Below are 21,179 nucleotides of genomic sequence, written 5' to 3'. Positions count from 1 at the left end.
TAAACTCTGAATCCTAAACCCTAATATAATATGTCTCTCTTGTCATAGTCCCCACCAAAACTCTCTACTACTTTTTTTATTATTTCTTTTTTCTCAAATTCATTACTTTTCAATAAACTATAAACCGCACTATTTTTCCTTTACAATTTTTAAATACTCCAACTATTTCGCTTATCTCTTATTTTATTTTAGTCAATTAAATTGTCTAAAACTATGTGTCGATCAAAATGTAACACTTAAATAAAAACACGGAGGGAGTATATCTTTCCTCTGACGTTCACTTACCTTTTATTTTATTAAAGTAAATTAAATTGCCTAAAACTATATGCCGGTCAAACTGTATCACTTAAAAAAAACACGAAGAGAGTAGATAATGTGTGGCATCTATTTTTGACAAAAATTGCAAATAATATTAAACAAAATAATATTATTGTATTTTAAGATTGTTTACTGGCAAGAAGAAAAATTAATACTCCGTAGTTGTTTTACCAGCCATCTGTATTCTTCTTTTTTTTTTTTTTCCCCAGCCATCTTTACATAAACACGAATTAAGTCAAGCAACGAAGAGTACAAGCAAAGTCGTACAGATAACCAAATTTTTAAAATAAAAAAAGTAAATAAAAAAAAAATAATAATAAAAAAAAAAAAAAAAAAAAAAAAAAACCTTGATCACTAGAATACCACAAAACTCCGAGTAAATACAAATTGAAGGTACTAACGTTTGCCAAAAGTTGCACATAAGGTACTAATGTTTCAGAAGTTGCACAAAAGGTACTGCACTTGTTATAAGAGGTAAAGAATCCGGTACAAACTTGTTAAACTAGTTACAACCAGTTTTTTTATTTTTAAAAAAAGGAAAAAAAAATTTTAAAAAAAAAAAAGGTTGACATGTACTTTGGGATACATAAAACCATCATTAGCCTTTTTATTTTCCCTTCACTCCAAATTAATATACGTATTTTCATCCAAAACCAAAAATAAAAAATAAATAAATAAATCCTCAACCCTAACGAAAATCGGCAGCCATTTTTAAAATGCTTTGCTGGAAGTTGTTCAAGAAAATTTGCTTTACCAAATCTAAAGGTACTCCTAATCTTGCAATTATATATAGACTAAAGAAGGAGGCAAAAGAATTCCCAAGCAAACAGATTTCTTGAAAAATCACGGCCCTTCCTTGCTCCAGATTGAAGATGACTTTCACTACATTAGGCTTAATTATAAAAGCAATCTTAGTCTTTGTCAGAAGAAATTCAGAAAGGGCATAAGTTAATTGATGGTGGGTCAATTAATTTTAAGCAAAACCCATCAAAAACCGCCTCTTCCAAATTCCATTATGATGATGAGATGATGTAATCTGGAAATTTGTTGTTCTTTGCTTCATCATCTAATTTGTTCGGAGTTTCCAAATCTATAATCTCCAACAAGTTGAATTCATCAACTTTCACCGAAGTGGTTTAGTGGTGAGGATCAGTTGATTCCCTTTTAATTTTATTTAATTTAGTTTTCAAGTTTGTTGCTTCTGTTAATTCTAGGGTCTACATATTTTATAAAATTAATTAATTAACTATTGGCATACAATCTTTGATCAATCAGTTGATACTACTGAAGTTTTTTTTTTTTTTTTTTTTTTTTTTTTTTGAAAGAATACTGAATTTTATATTTTCGTTTATTATTGATTCATTTGCATGATTTTTATTCATTTGTATGATTGACTTAGATTTTTTTAATGCTCTGGTTTTAAACTGAAGAAATAATGCGGCAAACATCGATACCCTCTGCATAAATGTCAGAAATTTAGTTTTCCTCTTTTTTTTTTTCTTTGGTTAACGTTGATTTTGTGGTGAGTACTCTACCTGCAACTTCTGAAACGTTCTGAAACGTTAGTACTTTAACTGTAACTTTTGGCAAACGTTAGTACCTCCAATTTGTATTTACTCACAAAACTCCTCATATCACATATGAATATGTGCCCCTTTGAGACACTGTGTAGCATTCAATACAATAATTTTTTTTTTTTTGAAAAAATAAAAAAATAATAATAAAAAAAAAAGTCTCCCTCTTGTATTTTTTATTTTTTACAAGCCGCTAACTTCAGTAAACACTAACCCTACAAAAACGAACATATTAACATGCCAAAAACCAATATGTAATAAATCATCACCTCTGCTCCCATATGTGTGGAATAATTAGACAAATTGTTAAAGAATAGATTGAACTTAAAACAAAGAGCCACAACTGCCTAGGATCTCCTCTATGCTCGCAAAGTCCATCCACGTTCAGCAAGTGCTTGGTGTATCTTACAGGCAGCGTCAGCAGTGTCATTGAGTGGAGGATAGCTCCAACTCTCTGTTAACTGAATTTCAAGGATATCAGATCATCAGATTAGAAGTGTTTTGCAAAATCAGGTTACTACTACCATTAGACCTTGCTTGGATTGAACAGAATTGATTAAGGCCATAAAGAACAATTATCTATCAAGAAAAGTTGTGACTAAATGACTAAATGGGTCACTGCCACAAATAAAAAAAATAGCCTCTAATATCCAAACTATCAATCCTATGTGCAGTCTCAACCCGAAATCTTAAAAAAAAAAAATTAAATCCCCCAGCAAGGGTTAATCATTTATCTCGAACAATCCCTTTACTTTTTTTTTCCCCCCTTTTGCACTTAAACTGGATTGTACACCTTTAAAAAAAAAACCTTTAGAGCCATAATATACCTAAACAAAAACCTTTTTAGCCCAACCCAACCCTCATTTCAGTTCACTTAATCCGAGAAAAGAACTCATACTGGCCGAAGCCGAAAATCCATGAAATAGAGGTAAGAAATGAAGCAAATCGAGACCACTTAAAACTTTGTTTACTATAAATATTTAGGAGATCTCTTGGTTATACCTTACTCTTCTTTGATTGTTTCAAGTAGGGGCTTTAGTGATGTATATAATTTTATGTTATTTATAGTTATGGGCTTATGGGGCCTTAAAATTCCATAAGTTGTGTTGGTTGAATAGGGGACAATCTTTGTTCATTGATTATTAATTAGGAACTTTTTCTTCATGTGAACTCTTGTTAAGCTCCGAACTGGTTGTTCACAAGGGTTTTATGGTTGTTGCTCCTATTATAAAACTTAAAAATCATCGCCTTCTAAAGTTCTAAGACAATCCTTCATCATTCCACCGTTAAAATCACTTAAAACCTTTCATTTATTAATGGGTCAGATAAAGAAATACCAAAAGAGGTAGATAAAGAGTGACCTAGAGATCATCTTAGAAATAAGATAAAAATAAAAAAGAAATACCAAGGAGGTAGATAAAGAGTGATCTAGAGATCATCTTCCAAAAGACCTTAAAAAACAAACAAATAAATAAAAATATTGACTCGTATAGATAATAAAATGGTAAGATTTCAAATCTTTTTAAGAAATTTTGTTTCTTTGTTAATCTTCGAATAAATTTTGCTTTTTGCTAGTTGACAATACATTTTTGTCTAAATTAAACATGTTGAAAGGGGAAAAGAAATAATGTGAAAGAGAAGTCAGCAATCCCAAATATTTATTATTTTTTATTTCTTGTGTTGTACTTCCACCGTTTCTCAAATGATGCTTCATAGAGAACTAGCACTCAAACCAATAAGAAGAAAAGAGAGTGAAGTGATTTACACATTTGCCATTAGTCCCCACTTATTTTGAGGACAAGGTAGTGACATAAAACCTTACTACTCTCTCCGCCCCTTATCTACATTCCTACTTTCCTTTTTGGGGATTTTAAAATTACATGCCTATTTCTATTTAAAGAATGTACTTGACAATATTCCCTCTTTTTGATGAGTTGTCTTTTTTTTTTTTTTTTTTGTACTTTTGACATCACTTTCCAACACTTTCTCTCTCTATTTTTTCAATAAGTACCAACTACCTTCTCTCTCTCTCTCTCTCTCTCTCTCTCTCTCTCTAACCTCACAAGCACATTTGTACTTCACAATCATGGGTTTTAAGGAATCTCTGAGTAGATGCATCTATTGTGAACATCCCAAAAAAGAATATAATACTACACAATCATGGGTTTTAAGGAATCTATAAGTTCCTTAATTCCCGTGAAAAAAGGGAAATAGGCATGTAGATGAGGGACGGAGGGAGTAAAAAAAAAGTGATGCATCTACTGTAAACATCCCAATAAAGAATATAATGCATCAATCAAGACAAAGTATTGAAGATCTTCCATTTTGCATGTCTCTTTTTTCAGCTCCCTTGTTTCTTTTGTTATTGGTACAGCAATATTGGATTAATCTCTTAATATCTTATCCACTTCCTCTTTTAATTTTGTTATTTTCATATCATTAATGTGCAACTTCATCCTCTAGGTCATAAATATCTAAAATTAGCAAAGTATAGCTCAAAAATTTTTAAAGTTACCAAAATAATGAATAATCTATAAAAGTAAAGGAAATTTGGCGAAAAATAGTACTAACTCCATTAATTATTATGTGCAACTTTGGGGTATTATTTGTGAGATAAAATATTCCAAAGTTGCACATAATAATGAACGGAGGTAGTATTAAATATTACTCTGAGCATTAAAGCAAACTTACATCCTCGGAACCAGTAAAGGGCCTAACAAGGCCTCTCTCCTTGAGAGTATTGTGGAAGTCTGCAAATTTCCACTTACAACGCTCAGATCCAATCACATAAACAGGCTTCCTGTAAACCACAATTTGTTCTCTCAACCTAAACATTGTATAGCTTATAGCATATAAAAAAAACAAAAAACAAAAAACAAAAAAAAAAGGAGAGAGCGAGAGAGAAAGAAACTTACCCGGTGCTGCAAGCCTCACTCAGCATACTGATTGAGTCCGCAGTGATGACAAAAGCATCGGCCCAAGCTAGATGCCCTAGATGTGGATTTGGCTCTGAAGGACGGGTGAAAAGGAAAAATGAAATAGAGCACAACAACTATGTTTGTTAAGTTACTAAAGTTGTATAATCACAGCATGTATGGTAACTCAACGAACTGAGGGAATCAGGGTAAAGCTGAATAGATACAAAGGTACCCAAAATAAAAGATAGAAGGATTTCCTTCCATAAACTTACCTTTGCATTAATTACAATTCAATTCATAGATATTCAATCCCTTTGTATTAATTTTTATCCCTTCTTTTTTTTTTCAAGTGCTACACTAGGCTGCGAGCAGAGTTTTAGGAGCCTTATATGATTTGGATAAAATTTTATACAAGTGGGGTTTATTGGAGGATTAAACGACGTGAGAAAATGATAGTGAGTTAATAGTTTATTCAAATTACGTAGTACAAAAGTTGTGAGTGGAGAGAAATAATAAAGAATGTAGGAGTGGAGAGAAATAACAAATCACTCGGGCGGCTAGAAATGTTTGGAAGATTCTCAAGGATAACAGCCGAGTGGAGGTTCCTATGGAGGTTGATGGAAGAGATGACGATGGTTGGGATAATGATGAAGAGGACTTTGATGATGATGATGGTGGAAGACAACAACTACAACTACAACAACAACAATGATTTCAACAACAATTTTTCCCTAATGCCTAAAGTCAAATGGCAAGCATGCAACTCGGGATGCAAGGGCTCATGGAGTCATGGAGATGCAACAAGGTATGTTTCTCCAACAACAAGCCTTGTATAATGTGAGCGTTAACCGGGGCGAAGTCACCCACGGTCAATTATCCATATTAGCCGCCTTAACACGGTCCCGTATCGTCTCGGGGGGTGACAACTTGTCACCCCCCGACATATGCCTATTGGCAAGGTCCTCAAGGACCTAACACCGAGTTACGCTCGTTCCCCGATGAGCTCGTGAACTATGATTTAACTATGATTATCGTGTGCCCAGTGGGACAACTATAGGGGTGATCCTAACTACCCCTATGTCGATCCCACTCACCCCGCCCCCCTTAAGTTGTCCCCTCAATTTATTCCCTTGACCTCTTGGCAACAAGATAACTTCCGAGGTCATTATGGTTGGCCACTCGGTCATACCGAGGGATGGGATCCTTATGATCCCTTATCCGGCTTTTCCTATGATAGGGAGAATAATGATGATAGGGCCGATCCTACTTGCCAATAGTCCCCTATTTGTGCATTTTCCTCCGTCCCTTTATTATGTGTCTTTGCTTTGTATGATGGGATGTTAAGATGATCTCTTTCTAGCTTGGGGGACTTCTGCCTATGTCTATGGGGTCTATGGGGTGGAGTGGGTGTTTTGAAAGTACTTGTCTTGATTTGCTGCTTCTCTTTTCACCTTCGTGGATATTGTTAGTTGTTGGTTTGATGATGATGGTTTTCTAGTTCGTGTATAGTTTTCTTTTGTTGATTTTGTTTTGAGGTTACTAACATTTTTCTTTGTATATAGTCTATTTTCTTTCTCACTTTGCCTCGTAATTCTTGCTACGCTTCTTAGAGCAACATGGAGGGGTGCGCTTCTCATTGTTTCTTTTATTAAGTCTAGCTTGGATCGCTTGGTGAAATCTTTTTATTTTTCCCTCTTTCTTTTTCTTTCTTGATTGCTTAGATTAGGATTAGTTTAAGAATAGTTAACGGTTCGAGGATGTTTGTTATAAACACCCTTATGGTGTTTGGGGTCATTGGCATTGTAGTCGAATGACCACTTGTTTGTCGATTGGGATTAATATGATTTTGCTTGCATCCTTGTGCTTTTCTTTTACTTATCCTCTTCTTTTTCTTTTCTTTTTCTTTCCTCTTTTAATTTATTTTTATAATTATTAACCTAACAACCCTAGTCCACCTCACATCACACTCCACGATTGCTTTAATAAATATTTGAGAGTTTGAAACTTCTAAATTTTTACTTGTCCTCATATTTCCACATTATAATGATTTCCAAAGTCCAAACACACTGTTATAATCACCACCTTGAGATGAGGATGAATAGATTACCTTCACCATCCCATATGTAAACTTTAGGATGATCTCCAAATTCTTTCAATATGATCTTCGAAACCTTTATGAGACACCAAATATTGTGAGTATTTAAAAAAGAAGTAGCACAAAAGAGTTCTGAATGAGGGAACAAACAGAAATACCTTCTCTGGGGTCCTTCTTGAAAAAGATATTCTTATGGTACCACAGCTCAAAAGAATATTCTGCAAGTATACTATCAGTTGTCTCGCAAGATCAGCACCATATCGACAATGGCCTAAAATAAGAATACATTGCAAGTCAAAGAACACATTACCTACCAAATGAAGCAGAACTGCAGAAGGCAAAAGGCATAGAGCAAAAGAAAAAATAAGCACCAGTTTTTGAATATAAATAAACCCTACCAAAATGAACCCTCCTCTCCCAAATAGGATTATATCATGGTCCTGAATAACCAAATAGGTTATAAATTAAGAACATATAGTTCATACAGTTCAAAGTTTTTTGGCATAAAATCATTTTATGAACATTTAGTTCTTTTTTTGCTTCACAAAACTGAAAGGCCCTTAATTTTTTATTAGTTGCATGTATTAGCTAATTACATAGAAATGTATAATAAATACTACCTCTGTTCCTATTTGTTATTTTGTATGCATTGTAACCTTTTTAAAATTATCTTGTAACTAAAATGTGGACTTGATTGTTAAGTTATATGTTCATCTAGGGCCGTCTCTAGCCCACACTTTTTCCTCCTCCCACCAAAACACCAAAAACCTCACTGTAAATATTCATTTTTTATTTATTTTCCAAAATATAAACAAGGGAAAGGTGTAAACTGTAAAGATGGCCACAATACGTGTTTAACAAAACCCAAAAGGGTGAAATCAAACTGTCTTATAATTGGTATGAAAACTAAGAGGAGATAACTTGGTATAGGATACAGGGACTTAGCCATACATTTTCAATTTAAAAATTAAACAAATAAAATCAGCATACTTGGAATTCAAATTCAAATCCAAGTTACATTAATCAAACATGGAAATGAAACTTTAAATGGTTTAAGATTTGAAGATCTCATACTTGTAATGAAAATTTCCAAGATATGGGCCTCTTTACAAAAGACACAACACGTTAAAGGATGGAGATTAGGAGTTTAGAACTCAACCAAAATAGGTCATTACTCAATAACTAATAAAATAAAGATTTCAGCATTAGGAATAATATAACATTTTAAAATAGGCATCCGTTAAAGGCAAGTTATATAAAAATAAAAAACAAAATAGTCAACACAACTCCAACTAGTATGAACTCAAGATTAATACCAGAAATAAAGACATTACAGCACATATTATATTTCCATGCAAAACATTTCCATCATTTTACTGTTTTTCAATCCTTTAGCCCCTTTCACTTAGCTTTAATTTGATAGGGAAAACTTTAAGATTAATAAAATTAACAATGGCAAACACCCATGAGATTCCTGTTTATTAATGCTTTTTCATCGAGCAGCCTTAAATGGCAGGGGCAATGGCAGCCAACTACTAGTGGTGACTGGCCATACACCAATGAAGCCCCCATTCAGTTTGCATTCTTTGCAATTCTATGGAAAACATATGTAAGCTACCAATTCAGTCCAAAGATTTAGAATTTTCGAAAGAAAAAGATCCCTACATCTGAAGCTTCTCCCACAAAACAGCAATTTTCTGGCCGGAAAAGTAGTCAAATATTTGAGTTAACATATATGAGTTGGATCTTTTTGCCAGGTGCCGTCAGATCAACATGAGTCAAGAAGTTTGGAAGCCGAGTCAGTGGAGCTGAGTCAGTCTAACAGGTTGAATAAAGGAGAATAAAGCACAAGCATCCAAGACTTAAACTACAATAAAGAGCTTAGGCAATAAAAATTTTGTACTTCAATCCACTCCTACCAAACTAAATTTCTTTAATGGACAACCTCTAACCACTACTCACTTGAATTATTGCCTCCATTTCCCTTTGCTATGATACTTACCATATTTGACTAAGGAAGTTTCCTATGATCAGCAATATCACTGATAACCCGTTCTCTTCAACAGGTCTAAAACTTATTCTTATCTGCAACTATTTTGAAATATAATAGAGCTTGTTGGTGAGTCTTTCGAACTAATCTAAACTTAATTAAATCTTATTAAGCTTTTCTGAGATAAGTAAATGGGGTGGAGAGAACAGACATTAGAGAACAAAAAAGGCTACAAGGAGAATGCAGAGTAATTTACTTGTGGGGCCCCCAACATTGACAACAAGCAATGGCCTAGACAGAGTAGCAAACTCATCATGCCATGTTTTCGCTGCACTTCGTAGGGCAGCAGAATCAATTTGATGCAAAGCACCAACAGTGAGGACCTGAACTCAAGATTCAAACATCAATAAATATGGATCAAAAAAAGGTTTGCATATTCAAAATATCAAGAAAAAGCAAATTAACGGAGAACACCAGGAAAATCCAGCCCAGTAACCTACCACATTCCTACCAGGTGGTTCACGTGGAGTAATCCATGGTCGGAGAAACCGAGGAATCTGCTCTTGTGCTTCAGATGTTAAAGGATAGTAATCATGACGAGGTGTAATAACCATGTCAAACCTATCTAAACGTGTTCTTGGATGTTGAATCTGCAGTCCCAAAGAAAAGCATGATGTACATGCCTTATTAGAACACTTATTTAAGGAAAATTAAGTGCGACACGATCATTGTTTCCAAAGCAAACTAGCAAATTCATCAACCATTAGATAGAAAATGTATCAAAAAGCAGTTGGAATATTCAAAGAGGGAAATCTATAAAAGTCAAATGATTTACCTCAATTTCTGAAAGTTCTTAACCGTTTCCATTTTCATCCGTTTTAGAATTGGCAAACCCCTTTAAAACTTAACCCTCTTACCCCACTATATTTACACCTTTTCATTCACTCTTTCGTACTTTATCCATTTCTCAAATTCGACTACCTTTTTACACTCTTTATCACTCATACTTCATCCACGTACCTTTTTCTTACACCCACTCACCACATCAACACTATCTCCAATTGCCTTAATTTATGTTCAAACAAAATATTAACAACTTTCAGAAAAGGAGGTAACACCATGCAAGCATGCTTACAGGTCATTTAAGTCATTAATTCTATATATACTATTCATTAAAAGTCCATACAACATAAAGCAATTACATGAGATGTACAAAATTGAATTCCCGGTCCCAAATTATGCAAATTCATTTTCCCCATTGATCATCTTGATTTATTTATGTTGAAGAAAACAGACCAAAATCCACAAGAAAGTCACAAAGTTGGAAGGCAGAGAGGAAAAACCAACAGCAAACCTGTACAACAAACACATAATCAGATGCCAGCTGTCTGATGGAGCTAGAAACAGAAATTGTATCCCTTCCAGATGCAATCACCAATAAAGGGCCATCCCTGCAAGAAAGTATATTCCAAATTAGGCAAAGAAAGATATAGCAATTCAACAATTTCTAATGCTACTAAGTAAGCAATAGTTCTAAACACAGAGATGCCTTCAAAAATGTACTACCATTAAAAAGAAAAGGCCAGCATAGCAAGAATTGGAGATGATGTCTATGTTAACAAAGATCAGCAATACAAAAAGATGTAGTCAGAAGCACATAAGAAGACACACTGTTTGATATAGATCACAAGTCCAAAATGCTACCCAGCATATACAAAAAGAAGATCAAGTAAGCTGCATTTTCTATTGCCTTCCCGTAGAAGGGAAAAAATTACTCTCTTTTAATCTCAGTGACTACAGTTCCATAAACTTCAGCATTTCCTTTCTCTCTGAAAATGACCAGTATTCAGTAGCAAAGTCTCACAATTTCAATAAGCTTAGAGCACACAATTGCTTTGATTTCTTTATAGCTAGGAAAATTAGGCCTAGAGGTTAATTATTTAATGTTTTTGTACCCAGTCCTGCAAGAAATCTTGAGATTTTGCCCTGTATCTCCTAAATTCTTTCATCCCCACCCCCCCCCCCTCCAAATCCCCCTGTCTTATGGGTTGTGGGACACATTTAAACCATTTGATTGGGAAGTGGTCACTAAACTGTAATTTCAGAAGCTGGTTTTCATTGGTTCAATCACGCATCTCTTATCTAGCTTGGACCAAGACAATACAGTAAATAAAAAGGTTGTTCAATGCACACCAAATCCAAATTATGATTATGCTTCACAGACATCGTTTCCTTCAAGTTCCACTTAATGTTCACAGCCATGCAGGTCAACTAAAAACAGGAATAGTTTACTCAATATTCCCTCCGTTATTTTTATTTTTCTTAAAAAGCAAAAATTTCCATAAACAGCTTTTTTTTGTCAAGTGGAACAATTCCAAAAATAGAAATCCTCAATACTTTTTTTTAATATATCTCTCTTCACTCACACTTTTACTCCTTTATTTATTATTCTCTTTCTCTCACATTATTTACTATTAAATAAATTATTCACTCACTATCTCCTTTTTATAATTTTTGATTCCCCAACAAACCCCACTTGCGTATTATTCTAAGTTCTAACAAAGTCAAATAACATGCTTAAAACTATGTGCAAGTCAATTGTTGCACTTAAAAAAATATGAGTATGATTAAGAAGAACAAGAATATACTTTTCAAAAGTTTTATGGGCCATGCTCACTATCTGCTTCACATCAGCTTCCAAAACAGATGATAAGCCAACACTGCCAAAGGTAGTTGAAGAAAGGGAAATAGATTTCTTTTCTCTTGACGCAAACCAAACATGTGAATAAATAAACATTTGTCTAATGACATAATCCAATTTCTTATGGAGCAAAACAGGAAGCCAATGAAGCCACTCGTTGATTCCTCCTCTGGGCCTTGTAACACGCTGCATAATCAAGAAAATAGAGTTAGTTTCACCATTGTGCGCAAACATGATAATACAACAGCTGTAGGCTGCAGCATATGTTCAATTTAAATTGCATGTGATGGCAATTTACTCCAAATCCGATTAAAGTCTGACCTGATCTGAAGATTTGATAGATCCTAGATAAGCAAATCTAAATCTAATTAGAAGGAAGGCCTTGGGACCCGAAGATAACTGAAAAGCCCAACCAACCTCCAAGTCCAATCCAAAAACTAATCAGTTCCAGTAACTACCACATGTTTTCTTCTCTATAGAATTGCCTTTATGTTAAAACTATACAATCTAACCATTCCTCACCCCTCCTCTCTAGTATATAATTGTAGAAATGTGTAAATCTCCTTGAGAGATGTATTCTCATTGCTTCAATATAAATAGCCAATGTACAAGCATAATTACAAGCATAATTAAGAGTATACTCTCTACATAATTACACAAACAATAATTACAGAATATGAAGTGGTTCATATTCTATCACACCCCCGTAGTCAAAGCGTGAGGTGGCCGAACACTAAGACTGGAACGAAAGTCCGCAAAGAGCTGCCGAGGAAGACCTTTGGTGAAGATGTCTGCATATTGATAAGAAGAGGGCACGTGAAGTACCCGTACATGACCCATGGCAACCTTTTCCCTTACAAAGTGGATGTCAAACTCAAAGTGTTTTGTTCGTTGATGTTGAACCGGGTTGCTAGACAAGTAAACAGCGGAAATGTTATCACAATATACCAAAGTAGCTCGGCGAATGGGGCAATGCAATTCCAGCAGTAAGTTGCGGAGCCAACAAGTTTCGGCAACCACATTTGCCACGGCTCTATACTCGGCTTCGACGCTTGATCGAGACAAGGTAGCTTGTCGCTTAGCAGACCACGAGATGAGATGAGGTTGTCGGCCAAGAAAATACAGTAACCCGATGTAGAGCCCGATGTAGAGCGTCGGGTGTCAGGGCGTATAGGACACAAGAGCAGTAGGAGGGGATGGATAGAGGTGCAGCGCGTAGTCTAGGGTCCCCTGTATGTACCTAATGATGCGTTTTAACGCATTAAAGTGCGGCTCTCGTGGGTCGTACATGAACAAGCAAATCTGTTGGACCGAGTATGTGATATCCGGTCTCGTTAAAGTCAAATATTTAAGGGCGCCAGCTAAACTCCTATAGAGGGAGGGGTCTGCCACGGGTTTGCCATCAAGATCCCCTAATTTTGCCTTAGAGTCAACCGAGGTGGTCACGGGTTTACAACCTTCCATCTTGGCACGAGAAATAATTTCTTGAGCATATTTATGTTGGCATAGGAACATGCTGCAAGGGGCCCTTGTGACCGAAATACCCAAGAAATACCGAAGGCTACCAAGATCGAACATGGCAAATTCGGCCTGAAGAAGCCCAATAATTTCTGATTTGAGAGCCTCAGTAGACGCAGTCTAAGACAATGTCATCAACATAGAGCAATAAGTATGCCAAGAGGCGACCCCGATGCAAAATGAAAAGAGAGTTATCGTTCTTACTAAACACAAACCCAAGTCTTAGAAGATAATTGGCAAACCGTTGATACCACGCCCGCGGTGCTTGCTTAAGCCCATATAAAGACTTACAAAGCCGACAAACATGAGTAGGTGCCCAGGGTTGACAAAACTGGGGGGTTGGTGCATATACACAGTTTCCTTAAGATCACTTAAGATCACTGTGGAAGAAGGCATTTTTTACGTCCAATTGATGTATCGGCCAATCCTTTCCCAAAGCAATACTCAAAATTGAATGGATGGTAGCCGGTTTAACAACTGGACTCAAAATCTCATCACTTGCCATTTACAACAAGTCTAGCTTTGTGTCGCTCCAAGTAACCATTTTCCCTGTACTTATGTTTGAACAACCACATACAACGAATAATATTCATACCAGAAGGCCTTGGATCCTAATTATGCTATTTAGTAAGAGCATCAAACTCCTCTTTCATGGCCGCATTCCAATTCGGGTCTAACATGGCAAGTTTAGGACTCTTGGGAAGAGGACTAATAGATTGAGTCATGAGATTAAAGGGGACTTTTGGTTTAAAGAAGCCATATTGGGCTCGGGTTACCATGGGGTGTGTGGGCACCAATGGACGAGGCGGGTTAGAGGAAGGAATTGGTGTGGCTTGTATCGGAATTGGGCTAGGATCGAATGATCCAAATTGGATCAAAGGGGAAGTAGGTGAGGTTGGTGGTGAAGATGGGCCAGCAAGGGTAGCCCACGTGTGGGGGCCGTGGCAGATTGAACTGGCCCACGGTCCATGCGTGGACTATTATGCCCACTACTAGCTGTGGTGGAAATAGGAGAGGTGGGGTGGGTTGTAGGCGTGTGGGCCGGAGTGGCCGTTGCATGGGCCGTGTGCACTGGACCAAGAGAACAATCATCTAAAAAATCATAGTCCATTTCCCTAAATTTGGCTAAGTCAGTGAAAGGGAAAACGGACTCTTGAAAAGTAACATGCCTTGAGATGATAGTTTTATTAGTAGAGAGATCATAGCATAGATAGCTTCGATGGTTGGATGGGTAGCCTAAGAAGACACATGGGGTAGATCGAGGTGCCAACTTGTGCTTTGCCGTAGAAGAGAGGTTCGGGTAGCAAAGACACTCAAAAGTACGAAGATGGTCATAGGATGGGGACCCACGATATAAGACTTCGGTGGGGGCTTTGTTACCCAAAGTAGTGGTCGGAAGTACGTTGGTGAGATAGGCGACCATTTGAACGGCATAGACCCAAAAAGAAGGTGGTAAAGAGGCATGGAAGAGCATAGTACAGGCCTTGTTGTTGATAGTACGGAGAATTCTCTCTGCCTTACCGTTTTGAGAGGAGATATGAGGGCATGAGAATCGAAAAGAAATTCCGTTATAATCACAAAATTTGTGGAAAGGACCATTATCAAATTCACGGCCGTTATCGCTTTCAGAAATTTTCACTTGTTTTTCAAATTGAGTAGTGATGTATGCTCTAAATTGAAGAAAAATATAGTAGACTTGAGACTTATATTTTAGTGGAAAAACCCAAGAAAATGAGAAAAATCATCAAGAAACACCAAATAATACTTATGACACAATTTGCTAGTAATAAGGGAAGTACATAAATTCGCATGAATTATATCAAAAGGGGAAAAAGTAATACTCATAGAAGAGTTAAAAGGAAGCCTAGTGTGCTTTCCCAAAGGACATGAATAGCAAAATGGGGTATTTTTCCCTTTATTACAATTGATCAAACTGTTTGTTCTAAGAAAATTAAAAACTGGTGCTCCGGGATGTCCAAGTCTACTATGCCAAGAGTCTACTATGCCAAGTTGAAGGAGAGATTACGGTGAAAGCTAGATAATGAAGATCATTTGCAGCGGAAAATGAAGAAAAAGGATTGAGATCCCCAACACTATTGCACCGAGCTAGAACCGTCCCAAAATAATCCTTCACAGAAAAACCAAAATGGTCAAACTCAACGGAAACAGAGTTGTCACAAGTAAATTTCCTAACAGAAATTAAATTCTTAATGATGTTAGGAACATAGAGGACGTTGTTTAGTTGGAAGGGGAGGTGGGGTGGAGGTATGTCTGCAGCCATGAATTGGAATGTGTTTGCCATCACCAACCAAAATAAACTCAGGAGTGCTCAAATTAAACAATTTAGAGAAGTTACCAACATTATTAGTGAGGAGAGATGTGGAGCCCGTATCCATGTACCACTCGTCATTAGGAGACGAAAGACTCATAGAGCTATAGGATTGACCTAGTCATAAGGGGGTCGTACCCTTGTTGCTGGACTAGAGCAAAATACGCTTGGGCCTGCTGGTTTGGGCGAGGGCCCAAAATGGATTGTTGGGGTTGTTGAAAATAGCCTGATGGGTCGGTAGGAAAAGGGCAAGGAGGAGAGGCCCACCCTACTGAAATCGGACCAGTAAAATGTTGCTGGACTTGCTGAGGCTGCTGGTTGGCCAGCGTTGAGCAGGTCGTGGCCCAGTTGCGGTTGGTGGCTGTTGTTGTTGGTTTGCTTTCCACGACCAGCACCACAAGCCTTGCCTCTGCGATGGCCACCTCGGCCACGACCGCGATTACTATTGCTGCTGCCACGACCCCCAGCCACGTGATCAAACGTCGGCTGCGGCAACGGAGAGGCGTTGCGCTACCGAGGCTTGATGACCATGTTCTTCTTGTTTCGTTTTTCTTGTTTCCTCCAATAAAAATTGGGATCGGGCTTTATTGAAACTCAGAAGAGAGTCAGACTGTTGTATGATAGCAGTGACCGTATCATATTCCCCTTTCGGCAAACCTGTGATCATTTGCAACACCATTCACCACGTTACCCAATTGATCTGCAAGGAGTTTCATTTGCTTGGTGTGCTCAGACATGTTAGCAAAATTTTCCAGGCGAGTGTTATTGAACTGATCCTCAAGATAAACGGCTCGGGTATGTTCATTGTCATGAAAAAGTTCCTCCAATCGGTTCCAAAGTTAGAGGGCAGTTGCACCGGGCTTCATGATAGTATGGATGAGGTCTTTAGAGATAGTACCGTAGATCCATTGCTTAACAATGGCATCTAAACGCTTTCAATTCGCAGAGTCAATATCAATTGGCCGCGTAACATCCGCATCTATTTGGTCCAAGACATTGAACGCACAAGCATGAATTTGGAATAATTCCACCCATGTTGCATATTGTCCTTCCCGATCGAGAGTGATAGGCATCAAGTTTTTGATGTTGGATACAGCAAAGGCTAGGTGAAAGGGAGGGTTAGAGGGAGGAGGAGGGGGTGGTGGATGAGGTGTATCGTCACCTGCCATAGAAGAGGCAGTGACGGTTTAGATAGCAGAAGGAGGCTACGGTTGATGAAAGGTCCTAGGACCTAGGGTTGCACAAATTAGAAAGAAAATTTCCGATTGGCTGTGATACTATTTAGAATTGTGTAAATCTCCTTGAGAGATGTATTCTCATTGCTTCAATATAAATAGCCAATGTACAACCATAATTACAAGCATAATTAAGAGTATAATCTCAACATAATTACACAAACAATAATTACAGAATATGAAGTGGTTCATATTCTATCATAAATGTCGTCAGAACCCAAAGTTTCATCTTCCTCCATAATTGGTGAAGTGAATGCTAGGTGGATGCATAGGGTCAACTTACCAAGCAACATAAAAGCCAATGACTTGAGCCATTTCCTTCGATAACACACATTGATGCACCTAAATTAGTAAAACCTGACGTCTAAAGGTCCTGGAGACCTGGAGCAACCTAGGTTTTATTTATGTTAAACATGTATTATCTCAGTTTCCAAAAGTTCTCTACATTACTACTTACACAAAAATTAAGGTAAGGAAAAATATGGACAAAGTCGGGAGGTATGTGTGTAAGGAAAAGGTGTTCAAAGTAAGAGAAAATGGGTGGGAGGTGTAAATATTGTGAGGTAAGAGGGGTAATGTAGTAAAATATTTTGCCCAAATGGAATAAAGTGAGAGTGTTAAGAGCTTAAGAACTTTTAGAAAAATGACACCCATAAAGTGTTAAGAGCTTTTGTAAATGAAGGTACTAGATAAGTTTATGACTTTAAAAGTTTAGTATGCATTTTATTTGAATATTCAAGAGATATATAGATTCTATTTTCCTTTCTACATTCTTTTGGAAATTCACATGTGATATATAGATTTATATCAAGAGAGGAACAAGAATCTAGTCATGTTTGGAGGAGATAGAGTTTAACCCTAACAAACTTGGATTCAAACATATGAAGACAAAGTCAAAGTGGAATCAAGGGTTTGGGTGTCTAATTATTGACCGGGTCGAATTTGGATCCAGCAAGATACAACCCAAGTCCAACATGTTGCCTTTGGTAACATCAAGATGAGAACATTATGTGTATCACAAAAGATTGTCAAGAAAACTAATAATTCCTCCATTCTTTTTTACTTAACTTGTTTCCTTTATTACGCTTGTCTATGCACAATTTTACCCACCAATAAAATTAATCCTTTACAAGTAATGATTATAAAAGTTAAATATTGTGATAATACTTATTGAGATGATTCTAACAAGATCCCACATATGTTTTCGCTTACATATAATTCACAAAAGACGGTCAAAGGAGGGGTGGTGAATAATGTAAAAGTGAGCGGATCAAGTAAAAAAGAACAAAGGAAATAGTTTATAACATAAAAACGGATCACTAGAGCATTAGCATACTCATAGTCATAGACAGCTGAAACTGCTAGCAAATTATAGAGAATGGTATCATGAGAATAGGATATTTACGAAACTGCCGGAGCAACACCCCCTTCTCTCTATCTACTTTCTCAAGCGGCTTAGTTGCACCCCAAACCATTCGCGCGAAAATCGATTATTGTGCTGATCAGCTTGCTTTCGGACATTTTTTTTTTTTTTGGATTCGAAAATTTTCATTTTCGCAAAAAATTTCGTATCCTAGTTCTATTTATGCTAAGAAATGAACCTGCCAAACCAGTTATTGTGCATTATGAAACTGCATTCTAACTTTCCAAGCAATAATGGCAGAGTACAACACTTCAGTTGAGCTAGTTCAAAGAAGATAGCAAGAATGAACTTTACAAGAAGTGAGTCAAGTGACTTGCCATCACTTCGGCAACCATCAGTTTTATTTCTTTAAATCCCCAACTAATTTTCCAGCCATGTGAGGAGATCACTAGAGAAGCCACTGTTACTTCCTACAAAACCTTATTATTGTGATACAAGAAAGAAAATATTTTTAAGTTAATAGAATGTGGCCTTTCAAAATCCTGCAATCAAAAGCTCGGATCTTAAAAGAATGATCAAGTTCTCACAACTGGAATAGATTAGAAATCATCATCCCTTGTTGGCCTTATACAATAATTGAGATCATGAAGGGATATATTTTACAGAGAGATAGGATTGTGAATAGAATGTGGTCCTTCAAAATCCCACAGTCAAAAGTTCAAATCTAAAAAAAAAATGATGAAGTACTCGCAACTGTAGTAGACTGGAGGTCTTCAACCCTTGTTGCCCTTATACAAGTATACAACAATTAAGATCATAGGGGTGTTGAAGGGTTCAGGCCCTTCATGACATAGTCCATTACAGTAAACAAATTTAAGCACATTATGACTCGATGCAGTGTAGATATGCCAGCAAGGCAGCACTCTATAACCTAGGATATCATGGGTGTTGATTTTGTCCCCCATGTGTTCAACTAGAAAAGCAACCTTCGTGAACAAAGAAGCCATCTTTGAGCATGTATATTTCTAGGGTGATATTAACAATCTCAAACAAAGAAAGGAACACAAATTTATCACTCTTGTTCAATGGCTTTTAAGTTTTAACAGGTTTACGCCTTCAACCCAAAAACGAATATGTTATTGGAGGTCCCAAAAAATGTAACTTGATTGAGCAGCGAACCCAGAGCATTAACCATTCTGAATGAAACATGGGTCCTGAAGTCATTAGTTCACATTTGGAGGTTTTACGGTAGCCAAAGATGTGGATATTAGTCCATGGCAGAGTCTAGTGGCACCGAGTAAAAGTAATCCTACATATCTAAATGACTACATGTGACAAGCCAAGAAGAAGCACAACTCCCCGGAATAACAAAAGAACCATAACAGGAAAGCAAACGGTCATCATATTGCCAATATAAGGAAGGGGAAGGAAGAATAACTCCAAGTCTCCAAGGTAGCCAAGGTTCGTTTAGGTATGAAGAGGAAACATAATCTCTAGTCCTTGTGAGATCTCTAGCCTTTCAAGGAAGATAATTTGTTGTACGTGAACTAGTGTAATAGTATTAGTTCATGTATTGGTCATCAAAACCAGCAATGATTGCCAGTAAAGGGACCCAAGAACAATTACTGGCATCGTCTTTGTCCTTCTCACACACTCATTCATCAGCTCACTGGTAGGTCTCTAGCATTTATATTTTAGTTGGTGATGATGGAAAGCCTAGCCTTAGTTACAACTTACAAGAGAATGAGTAGAGGATTCTATACCTCAAACCCTTCAATCAAACATAATTAGACACTAAATGATGGAATTATGGAAATGGAAATTAAGAAAAGCACATGATTGATGATTCACAGAGACCAATAATAACAATAAGATAACAAAAGTCGCCAGTTATATAAAAGAAATTGATCCCACAAATTAAATTTCCACCAGATAAAATAAACTTACATAGAAGAGGTGTTTGTCGGAGAGCCCAAGAGCACGAACCAAGCCAACACACTGGTTTTCTGCACCTGGGAATCCGTTGCCGATGATGACGGCACGACGAATCACACCAAAAACACCTCCTTCAAAGATCTCCGGCATGCCCCTGGGACTAGTGGGAGGTTCAGGAAGCCTAATTGGCCTCATTTCAGCAAACTGATGATAATGAATGAGCGATTGGATGCAAATATTCAAGTTGATTCCAATTCTACAGCAGATTCATAGATGTTTGAATATATTGAAGGGCTTTGCACCCGATATTTCTTGTTGAAGGATGAATTGGCGTGAATTCAATGTTAAATCTGCTAAATTGAAGCTTTAATCGTTTCTGGTATATGGCGATTGGAGAATTTTCGATTATTAGGGAAAATATATGAGGGGAGGGTAGGAAAGAGAGACCTGCTGAACCTTGCGATTGTTTTCTTTCATAGTATGCAAAATTTTGTTATTTTAATCAACTTTGTTGGCGATTTTACATTCATGAGAACTTTTTTATCTTTTTGCAGTCGGCGCCTTTTTGGTGCAGCAGGCCACATGGTGCGGCCTGCTGCCATCTCAGCGAAAATAACGGAGTCCAACTCGCGCAAAACGGGATTGAAAATCACGCGCTACCTAAACTAAATGAGTACAAAAACACGCGCACAAATCCCAAAACCCTAAAACCCAGAAAACACATTTATTGCGGCGGAACTCATTCTTCAAAAAGGGCGACAAAAACGAAGAAAATTCGATCTGAAATTAAAACATATTGTTTTCCAGAAATTCAAAAAGAACAATGGCAGAAGAATTACCTGATTCGCAAGAATCAATAGAGATAGAAGAAATTGAAGATTCATTGATGAATCTCGAAATCCAAACCAATAATAAGGTATTGGATCTAGAAGATGAACACATTGAAGAATTTGATGTCAACAACGATATACAAGGTAAAAATCTACATTTTCTATGTCTATTTTACATATTCAAGGTAAAATCATTCAATAAGTAAAAAATATGAATGAACTACTAATTCTATGAACAAGTAACCCAGAAATAAAATAGCGTTTAACAAGTAACCAATAATATTTACAACGTACTAGGAAAAACAAGTAACCACTGATTATATACTATGATTATGAGTAACTCTGATTCACTATAACAAGTTAATCTAAAACA

General features: G+C 36.7%; 1 protein-coding gene across 1 annotated transcript; it reads right to left on the bottom strand.

The window, feature by feature from the left end:
- Nucleotides 1–1,915: 1,915 nt before the first annotated feature.
- Nucleotides 1,916–20,434, bottom strand: LOC145617394 (mitochondrial fission protein ELM1-like). The gene is made up of 10 exons (XM_081672093.1): nucleotides 19,989–20,434; nucleotides 11,544–11,782; nucleotides 10,250–10,346; nucleotides 9,396–9,545; nucleotides 9,152–9,278; nucleotides 7,064–7,176; nucleotides 6,918–6,981; nucleotides 4,808–4,901; nucleotides 4,584–4,692; nucleotides 1,916–2,353 (listed from the first exon to the last, which is right to left on the bottom strand). Exons 1-10 carry the CDS (start codon nucleotides 20,169–20,171, stop codon nucleotides 2,252–2,254), a joined length of 1,278 nt encoding a protein of 425 aa, XP_081528219.1. The 5' UTR covers nucleotides 20,172–20,434; the 3' UTR covers nucleotides 1,916–2,251.
- Nucleotides 20,435–21,179: the final 745 nt, after the last annotated feature.

Source organism: Chenopodium album, chromosome 26 (genome assembly GCF_948465745.1).
Source record: "Chenopodium album chromosome 26, dcCheAlbu1.1, whole genome shotgun sequence".
NCBI lineage: Eukaryota > Viridiplantae > Streptophyta > Magnoliopsida > Caryophyllales > Amaranthaceae > Chenopodium > Chenopodium album.
This window is presented reverse-complemented; position numbering and strand designations above follow the sequence as displayed.